At 62.9% G+C, this 16202-nt stretch overlaps 1 protein-coding gene across 9 annotated transcripts in view; it reads left to right on the forward strand.

Moving 5' to 3' along the window:
• ADGRB1 (adhesion G protein-coupled receptor B1) overlaps nt 1-16202 on the forward strand; it is a 75404-nt gene that overhangs the window by 23938 nt on the left and 35264 nt on the right. For 7 of the 9 annotated variants that reach the window (XM_043483970.1, XM_043483972.1, XM_043483976.1 and 4 more), the window contains exons 4-17: nt 20-130; nt 483-647; nt 799-963; nt 1293-1466; nt 1761-1925; nt 2128-2229; nt 3596-3702; nt 3910-4104; nt 4402-4470; nt 5131-5239; nt 6857-7000; nt 7491-7566; nt 7908-8010; nt 8791-8834. In XM_043483970.1, the coding sequence (XP_043339905.1) occupies nt 20-130; nt 483-647; nt 799-963; nt 1293-1466; nt 1761-1925; nt 2128-2229; nt 3596-3702; nt 3910-4104; nt 4402-4470; nt 5131-5239; nt 6857-7000; nt 7491-7566; nt 7908-8010; nt 8791-8834 (1729 nt within the window). The remainder of the gene's footprint in view (nt 1-19; nt 131-482; nt 648-798; nt 964-1292; nt 1467-1760; nt 1926-2127; nt 2230-3595; nt 3703-3909; nt 4105-4401; nt 4471-5130; nt 5240-6856; nt 7001-7490; nt 7567-7907; nt 8011-8790; nt 8835-16202) is intronic. The other 2 variants (XM_043483973.1, XM_043483978.1) reach the window with 1 other exon arrangement.

Below are 16202 nucleotides of genomic sequence, written 5' to 3' on the forward strand. Positions count from 1 at the left end.
ACCTGGACCCGCCCTGCAGCCGCTGGCCGCACCAACTCCAGGAGCCAGTCCCTGCGGTCCACAGATGCCCGGCGGCGTGAGGAGCTGGGGGACGACCTGCAGCATTTTGGGTTCCCGGCCCCGCAGACAGGTGAGTGGCAGCGTCTGGGTGGGGCTGACAGCAAACGCACTAAAGCTGGGAATTGGGGAAAGTTGGTTCCAGGGTATCAGGTCTTTGGACAAACACTGTACGTTATTAATTGCTGCTGATTCCAAGTAATGACTGTAATAATTTCCCATAATTAGACTAACCTCTCAGGTGCCAGGCGCTGGTCTCCAGGCACACTGGATTTAGGAGAAATGGTGTGAGGTGAAGGGGCCTGTCGAGACAAAAAAAAAGGAGGGAGAGCTCACGGGCCTTGCTGCGGCCACCTGGGGGTCTGGCCGCAGCACAGGTACGGGCGCAGCAGCAGGCCTGTGATGCTGTAGGTCTGGGCCCACAGGTGACCCCGCGGCCGAGGAGTGGTCCCCGTGGAGCGTGTGCTCCAGCACCTGCGGCGAGGGCTGGCAGACCCGCACGCGCTTCTGCGTGTCGTCCTCCTACAGCACGCAGTGCAGCGGGCCCCTGCGGGAGCAGCGGCTCTGCAACAACTCGGCCGTGTGTCCAGGTGGGCGGGGCGCCGGGTAGGGGCGTGGTGTCGGGGCGGGACGTCAGGGGTGGGGCGGGGCGTCAGGGCCTGGGGCGAGGCGTCCAGGGCAGGTGACTCGGCCGCCGGCTGGGCCGGACAGGGGTCGCAGAGCACTATGTTCCCTCCTTAGTGCACGGCGCCTGGGACGAGTGGTCGCCTTGGAGCCTGTGCTCCAGCACCTGCGGTCGCGGCTTCCGGGACCGCACGCGCACCTGCAGGCCGCCCCAGTTTGGAGGCAACCCCTGTGAGGGCCCGGAAAAGCAAACCAAGTTCTGCAACATCGCTCTGTGCCCTGGTAGGTGAGAGGGAGGGCGCTGGGTGGGGTGAGACAGGGCAGAGGAGGGAAGGACGCAATGGGCCACCGGCCAGCCCCCGGAGCCCAACTTTGCCCACTCAGACCCACCTGCTGGGGCCTCAGAGGTGAGATTGGAACCCCAGGCTGTGATCAGGCTGTAGGCAAGAGAACCTGGGACGTTCTCACTGGTGCGCCAGGGGTGTTGGGGTGCTGGGGCCTCCTTGGGTGTCACCCATGCCTCAGACTTTGTGGGGTGCTCACACCTGTGCCCCAGGTGGGGTGTGGACCCTGGCTGTTCACGCTGGCTTCCTGTCCCCTTCTTCCCCTGGGCCGGGCAGTGGATGGAAACTGGAACGAGTGGTCCAGCTGGAGCACGTGCTCCGCCAGCTGCTCCCAGGGTCGGCAGCAGCGCACACGCGAGTGCAACGGGCCTTCGTACGGGGGTGCCGAGTGCCAGGGCCACTGGGTAGAGACGCGAGACTGCTTCCTGCAGCAGTGTCCAGGTCAGGCCATGCCCCGGGGCCTGTGGGTGGGGACCTGCGGTCCTGAGTCACTTGGCGGGCTGGGGGCTGCTGGAGGGCCCTGGAACGAGGCCCCAGGGATGTGGTGGCGGTGGAGGGATCCTGGGGGCCAGTGCACATGAGGCACTTTTCTTATCCTGTATCAAGCTGAGCTCTGCCTTCCCCTCCCTGGTGTCAACTTCCTTCCGCTCCTGGCTCCCCGCCCCTGCGTCCCTGTGGCTCCTGCACGCCCCTCGTCCCCATCCTCGTGCCTCCATGCGTGGCTGTGTCCTGCAGTGGATGGGAAGTGGCAGGCCTGGGCGTCGTGGGGCGGCTGCAGCGTCACATGCGGGGGTGGCACGCAGCGGAGGGAGCGCGCCTGCTTGGGGCCCTTCTTCGGGGGAGCAGCCTGCCAGGGCCCCCAGGATGAATACCGGCAGTGTGGCACCCAGCGGTGTCCCGGTGAGTGTCCCCACTCTGCCCCACAGCTGGACCCTGAGGAGGCGCAACCCGAGTGGTGGGGGAGGCCCTCGGGGCGCAGCTGGGGGACAACTGCCTTGTGAGGGTGGATGTCCCGTGGCATCTGGGCCCTCCTGACCCTGCTGCCAGCTCTCTGACCCTCCCTGCGTTCCCCTCCCCCACTCATGTCTCTGGCCCTTGGCAGAGCCCCATGAGATCTGTGATGAGGACAACTTTGGAGCTGTGGTCTGGAAGGAGACCCCGGCCGGAGAGGTGGCTGCGGTCCGGTGTCCCCGCAACGCCACAGGTGAGGGCCAAGGGGGCAGGGGCTGGCAGGGGCACCTGTCCCTTCCTTGCGGGATGTGTGGGAGGCACCGAGATGCCCCTGGAGGCCCGCCCGAGAACTGTCAGCACAGGGCACGCAGCCCAGACCCTGCCCAGGCAGCCCCTTGCACACCGAGGCCAGAGGGGTGCGGATGGGGACCCGGGGCCGCCGTGTCCTAAGTCACTGGAGCCAGTGCCGGCATGAAGCCCTTTGGTGCGATGTTTACACGTGGGAAACCAGAGGCACAGAGGCCACAGCCTTGCCCTGGGTCTGCACGGCCAGTCACGGGGAAGTCGGCTTTGGACACAGTGGTCTTGATCACCATGCACCCCATGGAGCAATATGAGGTGTGGGAAGAGCAGGATGGGCTCCCAGAAGGGGCTCTGCAGTGAAGGTTTGGTTTCCTTTGCCCTCTTGTCTGAGGAACATGTGTTGTTTTGTGCCCCTGTGTGCTGTGTGACATTCAGGAAGTACCTACCCTCTCTGAACTTCCATTTCTTTCTGTAAAATGAGCTTGCTCTGGGTTCCCCACCCCCTGATAAGGCTGGTGACCGTGGTGGAGGCTGTGGCTGCAGCCCCCATACCCTGTTTTGTTTACAGGATAATACAGGGTCTGGGTAGCGTCTTGCAAATCTAGGGAAGTAAAGTGAAAACACAAGTTGCAGGATGGTGTCACTTCTGTAGCGTTTGTCTGCTTGTGTGACCCCTCATTTTGATTCTGCACCATGCTGTGGACCAGGTGTCCCGTCCTGCCCCGTGGCTCCTGTTGGGTGGCAGTGTCCTGGCAGTTCCCTAGGGTCATTACAGCTATGCCTGGCTCCCTGGGAGTAAGGTCTGGGTCATAGTCTGTGCCTGTGTTCAAGGCCGTCCACACCTGACTCCAGTCAGCCCCAAGGCTGCCCAGCATCTGCAGCACACCAGGGTCATCAGGGGCCCCCTGACCCCAGAGGTGGAGCGGGGCAGGGGTGGGCTGTTGGTTCTCCCCAGGGCTCTGGGTAGGAAGGGGCTCCGGGAGAAGCCCTGGGCTGAACTCTGAAGCCCGTCACTCAGCCCAGGGTTCAACCTCCACACAGGATGCCTGCAGGTTTGGCTCCTAACAGGCTCCAGTGCTTGGCTGGCAGCGTCTGCTCAGAAATGTTTTGAGTGAAAAACTGTCGACGGAGGCCTGGCCCCCTTGCCAGCTCTGCTCCGGGAATGCGGCCATGAGCGAGTGTCTTCCAGGGCTGGGGGGTCCCATCAAGAGAGCTGGAGGCACTTGGGAGCTGTGGCTGGGTGGGTGGGACTCTTGCAGCAGACGTGGGCATCCTCCTGAGAAGTGGGAGATGGAGCTGACCACCCATCTCCACAGGCCTCATCCTGCGACGCTGTGAGCTGGATGAAGAGGGCATCGCCTACTGGGAGCCCCCCACCTATATCCGCTGTGTGTCCATTGACTACCGGAACATCCAGATGATGGTGAGGCTGGGCCCCGGGGTCTCCCACCCCACCCCGCCCATCACTCCAGGGCTCGCCTCTCCCCTCCATTCTCAGACATAACCCTGCATCCCCAGCGGTACACTCCGTGGACACGGGTCAGCATGGCTGGGGGCTGCAGAGCACCCTCTGGGCATGGGAGACCCTTGGTACCTGCAGAGTCATAGCACCCACACCCTGTCTGCCTAGACCCGGGAGCACCTGGCAAAGGCACAGCGCGGGCTGCCCGGGGAGGGGGTCTCCGAGGTCATCCAGACCCTGGTGGAGATCTCCCAGGACGGGACCAGCTACAGCGGGGACCTGCTGTCCACCATCGACGTCCTGAGGAACATGACAGAGATCTTCCGCCGGGCGTACTACAGCCCGACCCCTGGGGATGTGCAGGTGGGCGCCCAGGAGGGCATTCTCTACCCCAGCCTTAGACCGAGTCCCGACTTCAGACGGAACCCTGAGCAGGGTCCCGCACTGAGCCCTGACCTCGGTCACACTCTGACCCCTGGTCACACTGAGCCATGATTCTGGTACCTTATTCTCTGTTCTGGAGAAGGAAATGGCAGCTCACTCCAGTATTCTTGCCTGGGAAGTCCCGTGGACAGAGGAGCCTGGTGCGCTGCAGTCCCTGGGGTCGCAGAGACCGAGTGCACGTGCCTTTTCACTGGCCGTTCTTCCTCTTCCTTCCAGAACTTTGTCCAGATCATCAGCAACTTGCTGGCCGAGGAGAACCGGGACAAGTGGGAGGAGGCGCAGCTGGTACGCCTGCCCACCTGGGGGTGGCTGTGGGCATCTCTGTGACTCCCCATCCCCCAGGCCGGCTCAGGGTGGGGTCTTGGGTTCAAATCTCAGCTTGTCCTCTTCCAGGAAGTCACTTAGCCTTCTGAGCCTCGGCATCCCCGTCCGTCAGATGACGGGCTCACGCTTGGGGCTCAGGGAGGGGTCTGAGAAAGCTTGTTGGCCATAGGGTGCAGGCCGGAACGTGGCAGTCCTTTCTCACCTGGAGAGAACGGTCCGCCTCCCCCCCACACTGATCGGGAACCTACCGCTACGCCTGTGCCCAGGGGCTGCGGCGCCCAGAGACCCGTGCTCTCCTCCCACCTGGACACCTGGCCATGGGCCGGAGTGCCACAGCCCCTCTGGGCTCAGTGTTCTTATCCACAAATTGGTGGTGGACACTCAGGTCCCACTCCGCTTCCCAAGTCAGGTCCAGAGCCCTGCGGGGTAGGGAGTGACCGGCGGGACCTCGTCCAGGACGGAACAGATGAGGGAAGGAGGCGGGAAGAGGCAGAGGAGCAAGAGGCTGTGTCCCTGCTGGGGGGCAGGGGACTCGGGTGACACTCAGTTCTGGCGCATTCTTGGCTGGGCTGCCCCCCACAATCTTGAGGCTCCCTGACCCTGCCCCCATCCCGTCTGCAGATGGGCCCCAATGCCAAGGAGCTCTTCCGGCTAGTGGAGGACTTCGTGGACGTCATCGGCTTCCGCATGAAAGACTTGCGGGATGCATACCAGGTGACAGACAACCTGGGTAAGCCCAGCCCTCTCTCTCCCAGGCCTCATCTTGCACACCTGGACGGGGCTTTCGAGCCTCAGTTTCTGGCGGGACCCCCGGGCCAGGTTCTAGGATGATCTATGAGTCCTCAGGTGCACAGACCTAAGTCTCCTGACAGTGGTTGGATGTGATGCTGGGAGGGGGTCAGCGTGGGGGCTCTCGGACCCAAACCAGGCCCTGGACATTTAGAGTCATGGGGTGCAACAGGAAACCCCAGCCACAGCTTCTACCTCCCTGGGGTCGGGGGCCCACAGTGCCTTGTCCCCAGGACCCGCTGTGCTGGGACTGCGGAGATTTGAAGGCAAGGTTGCACTCTGCTCCCAGAAGTGCTTGTCAGAGGGGCTTGGCGACAACCAGCTCAGTAGCACTGACAGAATCTCAAATGGGGAGGCGGCAGTGCAGGCCTCGAGGGGTTGGAGGGAGCCATAGACGGGCCTGGACTTGGGGGGTTGCCGGTGGCTGTCGGCACAAGGACCTGCAGCAGTTGCATTCAACGATTACCACCACGTCCCCTTAAACAGCTCTCCAGGGCACTTCTCCAGATAACCTTCTCACAGTGGGGAGCTGGGTGGGGCCCGGGCCTGGCAGTGGTCCACATAGCGCCGAGGAGGGCGATGGTCACCGCCTCTGTAGAGACTCCTGGGCCTCTGGGGACGTGTCCTCTGGGCCCACTGTGCTCGTTCGCACGCACCTGGGTACCTTCCCCAGGCAGGGATGAACTCCTGCTAAGCTAGAAGTTTCTAGAGCCCTGGTCCTGCCTTTCGCCTTCGAGCTCAGGACCCCAGAGCTGGGGAGACCCCTGAGGCCAGGGGAGTGGGAGCAGCGTCCTCCTGTAGGTGGGGAGAGCCCAGCCTGGAGGCAGGGTTAGCAGGGGCTCCAGGCTGCTGGGTCCCTTTCTCACTGGGCTGATGGGGCCCTTGTTCTGGGTGAGATGGGAGTGGCTGGAAAGCGGGCTCTTCTGTGGCCACATGTGACGGGTGTGGCCCGGAGGCCACCTCAGCTCTCAGCCGCCTGCCCCCGGACCTTGCTGTAGAGGCTGGACCCCTGGCCACCCAGCACCACCCACAGCCCCTGGGGCGGGGCTTAGGCCGGGGCCAGGACCCCTGACCTTCCACCTCCAGGGAGCCTGTCCAGAGCCAGTGGACATTCAGGGCCCACCGTTTGTCACCAAAGGAGGCCCTGGACTCCTCCCGTCACCCCTCGTTAGCCCTCCCACCCCCTGTACCCACACACCCCCATTCTCCCGTACACCCCGCTCATACACTAGCACCTCTGCACCCTACACATACACACTCCATGCACCCACTGCACACCCCACGCCCCCATTCACCCATCATATACTCACAGCCCTGTATCCTGTGCACCCAAATGCCCTACGCCCTGTGCACCCGTGTACCCCCTGCACACCCCTCGCGTGGTGTGGCTGGGTGGCCCCACGAACACTGCGTCTGTTCTGAGCCAGGAGCAGCCCCGTGACGGTCCCGCCCAACTTCCCGTCCCAGGGCCAAAGCTCCTCACCCTGAAACCGCTCTGTCTCTGTCTCCCTTTGTCTGTCGCTATCTCTCCCCTCCCCCCGCCCCCCACCCCGCACAGTCCTCAGCATCCACAAGCTCCCAGCCAGCGGAGCCACCGACATCAGCTTCCCCATGAAGGGCTGGCGGGCCACAGGCGACTGGGCCAAGGTGCCGGAGGACAGGGTCACTGTGTCCAAGAGCGTCTTTTCCACGGGGCTGGCAGGTGAGGGCCTCAGGGGGCTGGAGGGGCTCCCCAGTGTCTAGAACTTCTCAGGCCCCCCAAGGAACTCCCCAGCCCCACTCCAGAAGCACTCCAGAAGTTCTGACGTGCTGTGTCAAGGGCTAGGGCGGTGTCCGTTTCTTCTACACAATCTCAGTGTTCCTGAGATTGCCCCCTCTTCCAGGAAGCCCTCTCTGCCCTCACTATGTTGGGAGGCCCCAGGAAACCTTGGCTGAATGGAGCCCCTCATCACAGGGAGGGAGAGGGTCTTGCCTGGTGTCACACAGCAAGCGACTCCAGTTCCCAGGAAGAAAAACGGTGCCCTGCCTGCCCCTGGCTTTCAGGGGTTACTCACAGGGACCGAGGAAGTACCCCAGCTCCAGGGCAGTGCTGTGTCCATGGTTGGGTGACGGGGGTGGACACACTCCTCTTGCCCAGCAGGGCCTTGGCCTGGGGGTGGTGGGAGGAGGGCGACCACAGTGCTGTCTTCCAGAGGCTGATGACTCATCTGTGTTCGTGGTGGGCACCGTGCTTTACCGCAACCTGGGCAGCTTCCTGGCCCTGCAGAGGTGGGCATCAGGGCACAGGTGGGGGCCGGGGAGGCTGGGCCTGGGGGAGGTGGGGGCTGGGGAGGCCGGGTCTGGGGGCTGGGGGCCTGTGGAGGCTGGGTCTGGGGGCTGGGGGCCTGGGGAGGCCGGGCCTGGGGGAGGTGGGGCCGGGGAGGCCGGGCCTGGGGGAGGTGGGGGCCGGGGAGGCCGGGTCTGGAGGGTGGGGGCCAGGGAGGCCGGGTCTGGGGGATGAGGGGCCTGGGGAGGCCGGGTCTGGGGGGTGGAGGGCTAGAGAGGCCAGGCCTAGGGGAGGTGGGGCAAGGGGCTCCTGACCCCAGCATGGCCCACCGGCTATCCCCCAGGAACACAACTGTCCTGAACTCCAAGGTCATCTCGGTGACTGTGAAGCCCCCGCCTCGCTCCCTGCTCACACCCTTGGAGATCGAGTTCGCCCACATGTATAACGTGAGTACCCTCCGTGTGCACGTCCACGCACATGGACCCCTCCACCTGTCCCCGTGTGCGCACACGTCCCGGCCTCTGGCCAGCCTTGAGAGACAGCTCAAGCGGCGGGCGGGGACGGTGGCTGGCAGAGCTTCGGGGACTTGCCCGGGGTCACAGGCAGGGACTGAAGGAGCCGAATGCAGCCTAACCCAGGTCCAAGGCCGCTGCTCCCGGGCGCTGCCAGCCCGGCCGCTCCTTGGAGAGGACGGAACTATCTCTGCCATGTGCCCCCACCCCGCAGGCCCACCACGCCCTCCTCCCCGGCCTCTCCGTTGGGCCTGAGATGCCCTCGGCCACCGAGAGTCTGCCCACACCTGCCCCGCTCCCCAGCCAGGACAGGCAGTGTCGGCCGGCGCTGGGCCGTGCCCAGCCTCTCCCGCCTGGCACCTCCCTCATCAGGCGGGAGCCCCCTGTCATCACCCCGCAGCCTGTGGGGCAGAGGTGCTTGCCGAGCCCTGTCTGTGCCCCTGACCTTCTGGCGGCCATTTCGTATTAAGCGGAAGTGGTCGCTGCTGCCCAGCCCCGCCCAGAGAGGGAACAGAAGCTGCCCGAGGCCGCGCAGCGGGCTGGGGGCTGAGCCAGCCCTTTCCCCGCTCTGGGCCTCAGTTTCTCCTCCGCAAACGCCGTCTCTGGGGGGCAGCAGAGGCAGGGCGCCAGGCGGGGTGATGGGACCCCGCGTGGACACTGCCTCGAGTGGGGCTTGAGGGCGGGCAGGTGGCCTGACTCCGCCGTCTCTCCCAGGGCACCACCAACCAGACCTGCATCCTGTGGGATGAGACGGACGCGTAAGTGTCTTGGCCGTGTGGCCTCCGGGGCGGGCTCCGTGGCCAGGAGGGAGGGGCCTGGGCTCCAGGTTTGGGGCCAGCTGCTGACCGTCCCCCGCACCTCCCGTCAGGCACGGTCTCTCCCTGCCTGGTCCAGCACTGATGGCGTGGGGAGCCCACCCAGCCAGTTTCCCACCGCTCCTAGGGAGGTCCATGGCTGCGGGTCCAGAGGGCTGCAGGGGTCCCCCAGGCCAGGTCAGGGGAAGGGGCATGAGCACAGAGCTGGGTGAGACCCAGGGTGACCGATGGGACGCAGAGGCCAGGACTCCTGGGGTCTCGGGCCCCGCTCCCTGCCTGGCACGTGGCACCAGCCTGTGTCAGGCCCTGCCGCTCCCGTTATGAGTGGGGGCCGGGCGCTGGGCTGGACTGGCCAGGCTGAGATTCAGGGTCATGGCACCTGCATGGGCGCCCAGAGCAGGGTTCCTCCCAGACACAGGGAGACAGAGGGAAAGGTAGATGGGGGCTCGTGTGGTCACAGGGAAGAGTTTGTGCAAAGGCCCTAAAGTGGGGGCAGCCCTCAGAGGCAAGGAGGGTCAGCGTTTGGGGAGACTGGGCAGGAGAGAGCTTGGCGGCTGGAACCTGATGGCCCAGGTGGGCCGGGTGGGGGCTCGGCCTTCCCCCCAGGGGTTCGGTATCCACTGGGGAGGGGGTGTCAGAGAGCCGCGTGTCACTGTCACCGCCTGCCTCCCTCAGCCCTGGCACTGCCAGTCCCCAGGCCGGCCCCAGGGCCATGGGGAACGTCCCTCATGCCGTGGGGATGGAGGTGCGTCCTGTGAGGTCAGGGGAGGCTCCCAGAGTGGCCGACACGTGAAGGGCACACGTCCTCCCGGCAGCGGAGGGAGGGGGGTCTCGGGCAGAAGCAGTTTGAGCAAAAGTGTGGATGTTGGAAGGTACAGGAGGAATGTGAGGCATGGCCAGTGAGAGTGGGCAGCCGGAGGGGCAGGGGTGCGGAGTGGGAGGGAGGCTGCAAGGGGCAGTTTGTAGAGGCTGTGGACCTGTGGAAGTTGTTGGGGAGGGATGTGATTACCATGCATCCATCAAAATCCTCCACCCACCCGTCCTATCTATCCATCCATTTGTCCATCCATTCGCCCATCCATTTTTCCAATCTCCCATCCATCCATCCTCCACCCATCCATCTGTGCATCCACACTCCATCCATCCATCCATCCATCCATCCTCCATCCACCCATCCTCCCATCCTTCCATCCTCCCATCCTCCCATCCACTCTTCCATCCGCCCCATCCATCCATCTGCCCACCCACCCATGTACCCATCCACCCAGCCACCGACCCGTCCTCCTATCCATCCTCCCATCCATCCATCCATCCTCCCATCCATCCTCCCATCCATCCTCCCATCCATCCACCCACCCACCCATCCTCCCATCCTCCCATCCATCTTCCCACCCACTCTTCCATCCATCCCATCCATCCGTCTGCCCACCCACCTATGTACCCATCCTCCCTCCCACCCACCCATCTTCCCATCCTCCTATCCATCCTCCCATCCACTCTTCCATCCACCCCATCCATCCATCTGCCCACCCACCCATGTACCCATCCACCCACCCATCCATCCCTCTTCAGTGGTTCCTGACCACTGACAGAGCATGCTCTATGAGGTCCTGGTGCTCAGCCTCCTCCTGTCCCCTGTGCGGAAGGACAGGAAAGTAGGAACATCCAGATCCCCGTGAAACTGTCCGGTCACACCACATGCCAAGAAGTAGAAGCAGTGGATCTGGTGGCCGGTGAGGTGAGGAGCCTGAGAGCAGGTTCACAGAAGCCTCTTTGGGGTGGTGTTTGAGAGAGGCCTGCTCAGCACTGCACGTGGGTGTCTGGGGACAAGCATTTTGGCAGAAGGAACAGACAGTGTAAAGGCCCTGTGGTGAAAGAGTGCAGGCCCATGCGCGGACTCCACCGCCCTTGCCCACTCGGGGTGTGAGGACAGCGTCGGGGAAGCGCTGGGGTGGACCCCGTAGCCCCAGGAAACCAGCCCGCTGGCTCTGGTTGCCAGAGACTGTTTTTCTCTGAATTTCATAAGCGGTGTAAACTTTGCACAAAATGCACTGACAGAAAAGGGTAAAAAAAGAAAAGGCAAGAACGAGGGCTCGCGTGCTCCCAGGCTGGCCCCTGTGGCCATCATGTGGCTGCTGTCCACTCCGTCTGGCCCCTGACGTCAGCACGAGCCCCTCCCCACCGTCCAGAAACCCTCCCACTGGTCTGTTCACAGGTGGCCCGGAGCCCCTGGGGTGCCTGATTCACCCAGCGGCCCTGCCCTTGGATAGCTCTGCTCACATTTCTGATTGTTTCGTTGGCATCAAATCCCTGGACAACTTCCAGGCCTTGGTAGTAAATTGCTTTCCAGAAAGGTGGACCCATCTATCCCCTTTGCTGTCCGGGAGCAGCAGGTTGTGAGAGGCCTGGCCAGCCCAGTGAGTGCTGGGTTCACTGTCCCCGGGGCACGGTCGGGGCAGATCCTGTCCCCTGGGAGCGTCCCTGTGGCCGGAGTCCACCTGCTTGTGTGTGGGAGCAGAGCGGGGATGGGGGTGCGGACAGCAGCCAGGCCCGTGGGACGCTCATGTCTGGCCATGGCCTCCACTGGCCCCTCCTTTCTCAGGTGTGGGGGCCTGCCCACACCCCAGGCCTCCCTTGCCCTCTCCTGGTCCCCCCTGGACAGATGGGACTATCAAGGCCTCTGTGCCTGGGCCCAGGGCCCTTTGGACAGGGGGGAGGTGCCAACAGCTGGGCCACATTGGAGGTGCCCCAGAAGACATGTGCCCACAAGCTCCCTGCTCAGTCCGGGGTGTCCCTGGGAGCCCTGCCTGTTACTTCTGGAGAAGCCGAGGCTCTGGAAGGTTGGTGCTTCAGCTCAGGGTAGGGACCGAAGCTTCTGCCCCAGAGCCGGACAGCCTTGGGCCCAGAAGTGATGGGGTGGGGGCCTGGGGCAGGAGGCAGGCAGCTGGCTCTCCCTGCCCAGGCTTTGTGCCGGAAGCACCTCCCTCCGTGGCCAGGTGAGGCCATCTCACATGTAAAAGGGCTCAGAGGAGCCAACGGTTTCCCAGGTGACCCAAAACGGGGACCAGGGCTAGGGCCCCAGGTTGCTTCCACCGGTGTGCCCAGGGATCAGGTCTGTGCTGGCGTGGGCTTGTGTTTGTATGTGTTTGGATGAGAAAGAGTCTCATGTCTGCAGAATTGTGTGTATGTGGGTGGGGGGAAGGTGTCAGTGGGAACTGAGAGTCACTAGCGACCTTCAGCTGAGAAGCGGTAAGCTTCTGACCCGTGACTCAGTCTTGGCCCTCGTCACTGCAGGAGCCTAGACACCAAGCCGGACTGAGCCCTGGCCCTGGGCACACTCTGAGCCCTGACGCAGCATCTCACCCGGCGTCACTTGTGCGTGCTCACATGTAACATGTAACTGCACGTGTCCTGTGTGTGGAGGGCCGCCTCCTCTTGCAGACACACGCACCCATCAGGCATGTGACACACTCTTCTCGGAAAGTCTGAGTCAGGCTTCCACCCACAGTGCAGACCCTCCACCTGCCTCGCCCCCAGTCACACACGCACTCTTGCACGCACAGGCTCAGCGTCTACACTTGGGACGACTGCTCACAGAGAGGCTCAAGGCCGCCCCCCCACGCCCCCACACCCTTCTGCCAGCCTGGCCAGTGGCAGTGAAGGCCTGGGGGCAGGGCAGTTAGGGAGGGAAAGGGGGTCTTTTCAGAATTCTTAAATGTTTAGGTGGGAGGGGAGGGGGGTCTGGAAGGATGGGCTGGTGGGGGCGGGGTTGACGAAGGCCAGAAGCACCGCCCGGATTTCATGTCTGTGGTTCTGAAAGGACAGCTCCCTGTGTCTTTCTAAGAAGCTGCAAATGTTTTGCAGTTTCCTTTTTAAAAATAAACACCTGAGAGGCACACAGAGCAGAGAAGTCAGAGAGGGCAGGCCCTCAGAAGTCACCTGCTCCGGCCGCACTTGAAGATGGTGTGGCTGAGCCCCAGCGTGGGGACGTCAGGACAGGACAGGCCTGGGTGCTGCGCCCCCATCTCAGAAGGTGTTGTGCCCAGTACCAGGCCCACGTGGGCTCCAGGGCGGACAGCGTTTCATGCCCACCATGTCTCATGCCCCCGGGTCCACACTCGCGCCATCTGTAAAGGCTCTGAGAAGTCCTGCAGCGGGCTGCTATTGAGTCAGGCTGGGAGTTCCCCTAACTAGTGGGCTCTTGACACCCCTACACTCCGGAACTTGAGCTGGGAGAGCAGACGCTGGGACAGGCTGGTGGAGGGCAGGCACTTCCCCAGTCTGGAGGGTCTTCTCCAAAGCCTGAGCCCCTTCCAGGCACCTTCCAGTGTTCACTCATGCAGCTTTCTCAGCCGGGCTGAGGACTGGGCCCAGAGCTCTGCTCGCCAGTCTGGGCTCTCTCCCCACCCCCGGCGGGTGCAGCTGTCCTGGGGGACACTCAGGACGCAGGCCCGGGCCCATCCCCGGGTCCTCACACAAGTGCGTGTCCTGATCCCTTTAAGAGCCTTGCCCCTCCCCCCCCACCCCCAGTCCCTGGTTTCCTTGGAGAGGGCGGTGAGGGGCAGGCCGAGGGGGGCAAGCGGAAGGGAGACTTGGCAGGGTCCCCAGGTCGCTGTCAGCGGCCGGTTCCCAGCCCAATTTCTCCCACGCCGTCTGGTTCCTGATGGGGGCAGAGAAGGCAGGCGAGGGGGGCCAGTGGGGGAGGGGAGACAGCTGGACACAGAAGGCCTTTTGGTGGCCCTTCATGAGCGTGGGTGGGAGGTGGGGTCCTGCTCTGCACCCCCACCTGGGTGGGGAGCTAGGGCCGGGGGAGGGGTGCAGTGCTGCTCTCAGCAGCGAGACCGCCCACCCCCAGCCCCTTCCCCAGCGCCCCTCCCTTCTCTGAGCCTCCCCTGGACTGTGTGCTTGCGGAGTGGGGGGCCTGGCAGAGGCCTGCTCTGAGCCTGCCCTCCTCGAGGGGCATCTGAGTCCAGGCCTGCCTGTCTTGGCTGGGTTTGGGACCTGGAGGGGACAGACAGCAGTGAGGTCACGGCCCAGGGACAGCAGCTGCGCTCAGAACGTGGGGCAGTGAGTGCCCCCGCCCTGGCAGGCAGCCCGGCTCCCCAAGCCGCAGTCCTCCACCCCACGGGCCCCTCGCCACTCCTTGGCGCCAGCTGGAACGCCTGGCGCCTTTGTCCCTGGTCCCTGTGCCTCTTCTCCAGCCTCAAAGCCACCTGCTTCTGGAGGCCTCTCTTCCTGTTCTCCTACATGCCCCCCAGGTCCCCTGCTCCCCAGCTCTGACTTGCCAAAATTCTGTGTATCTTCATGTGCCCCCCATGAGAGTGTGAGCCTCCTGATCAGAGTATGAGCCCCCCATCAGAGTGTGCAACCCCCCAGCAGAGTGTGAGCCCCCAGCAGAGTGTGAGCCCCCCATCAGTGTGCAACCCCCCAGCAGAGTGTGAGCCTCCTGATCAGAGTGTGAGCCCCCCATCAGAGTGTGAAACCCCAGCAGAGTGTGAGCCCCAATCAGAGTGTGAGCCCCCCATTAGGGTGTGAGCCTCCCAGCAGGATGTGAGCTCCTCTAGCAGAGTGTGAGCCCCCCAGTAGAGTGTGAGCCCCCAGCAGAGTGTGAGCTCCCAGCAGAGTGAACCCCCCATCAGAGTGTGTACCCCCCAGCAGAGTGTGAAACCCCTATCAGGGTGTGTACCCCCTAGCAGAGTATGAGCCCCAATCAGAGTGTGAGCCCCCAGCAGAGTGTGAGCCCCCCAGCAGAGGGGGCTCCCCCCGTCCTGCCTCCCACACCTGCACTGATCTGGGGGTGAGGGATAAGGAAGAGCCTGGAGTTTCCCTCAGGGAGGGGGGCGCATCAGGGAGGTCAGTGCTGGGCCTTGAGCGCGTGGGACAGTGCCCACAAGTGGGGAGGGCGCTCACCTCCTTCCTCCACTGAGATCTGGGGGTCCCTGCCCTGGGATGGGCCTGGAGGGTGTGAGCTGAGCCTCCTCCTCATGCCACGTGCTTCCCCACGCTTGGGGTGTGCAGTTGCTAGTTTCCTGAGGCAGGAAAGTCTTAATCGAAACCCCAGCTCCGCAGGCTGCCCAGTGGCTTGCTGGTGGTATTGGCAGGGACTAACGTCCTCTTCTCTGCAGAGAACCAACTCAGGATGCAGATGGCAAGAGGTGGAGGAGACAGGAAAGCTTCCACGTTAGCAGGGAGGGCGGCGTGAGCAGGGTGACCATTACCCTTTCCTGGCCTAGAGAGGACTTTGATGGAATGACCTTGAGGTTCACCTTGGAGGGTGGGGTGTGGTCAGCAGTGTGGAGGATCAGATGATGGTGATGGTGAGGTTGCCTGGGTTCAGCCCATCGTGATTGACAGGCGTGGTGGGCGGTGAGGCCTCCTGCAGGACGGTTTCTGCCTACACAGTGCCCTGGATGTGGAGGGTTGAGTGTTGGTGATGGCGGTGCCCAGCTAGTGTCAGTCCACAGACACAGTGCTGGTTCAGCGGTGATGGCAGTCACGGTGACACTGCTCACAGCGGAGGTGGCGCTGGTGAGCTCGGTGATCAGGGGACTGATAGGAGTGACCGCATTGGCGACGATGTGCCGTTGGTGGTGGTGGTGATAATGTTGGTGCAGCGGTGGTGTTGCTGTGATGGCGTGACCGGCATGGTGGTGGTAAGGGTCGTGTTGTTGTTGCCGCTGCCAGTGTTGGTAACGGTGACAGTGTTGGCAGTGGAGGTGACAGCGAAGGGGGTAGTGATGACAATACTGCTGATAACATAATGGTGGTATTGGTGTTGCTGGTAGTGCTGATGGAGGGGAAATGGTGGTGGTATTGATGATGGTATTGGTGGTGGCAATGGTGATGCTTTTAATGACCCGGTTAACCACGATGGGGTGGTCACTCACCTAGAGCCAGACATCTGGAGTGTGAAGTCGGTTGGGCTGTAGGAAGCATCACTACGAAAAAGCTAGTGGAGGTGATGGAATTCCTGATGAGCTATTTCAAATCTTAAAAGGTGATGCTGTGAAAGTGCTGCATTCGTTATGCCAGAAAATTTGGAAAACTCAGCAGTGGCCACAGGACTGGAAGACATCAGTTTTCATTCCAATCCCAAAGAAAAGCAATGCCAAAGAATGTTCAAATTACCCTATACAACTGCACTCATTTCACACGTCAGCAAGATTATGCTCAAAATCCTTCAAGTTAGGTTTCAAGAGTACATGGACCGAGAACTTCCAGATGTATAAGCTGGATTTACAAAAGGCAGAGGAACTGGAGATCAAATTGCCAATATACACTGAATCATAGAAAAAGCAAGGGAATTAAAAA

This window comes from Cervus canadensis, chromosome 12 (assembly GCF_019320065.1).
Source record: "Cervus canadensis isolate Bull #8, Minnesota chromosome 12, ASM1932006v1, whole genome shotgun sequence".
Classification (NCBI taxonomy): Eukaryota; Metazoa; Chordata; class Mammalia; order Artiodactyla; family Cervidae; genus Cervus; species Cervus canadensis.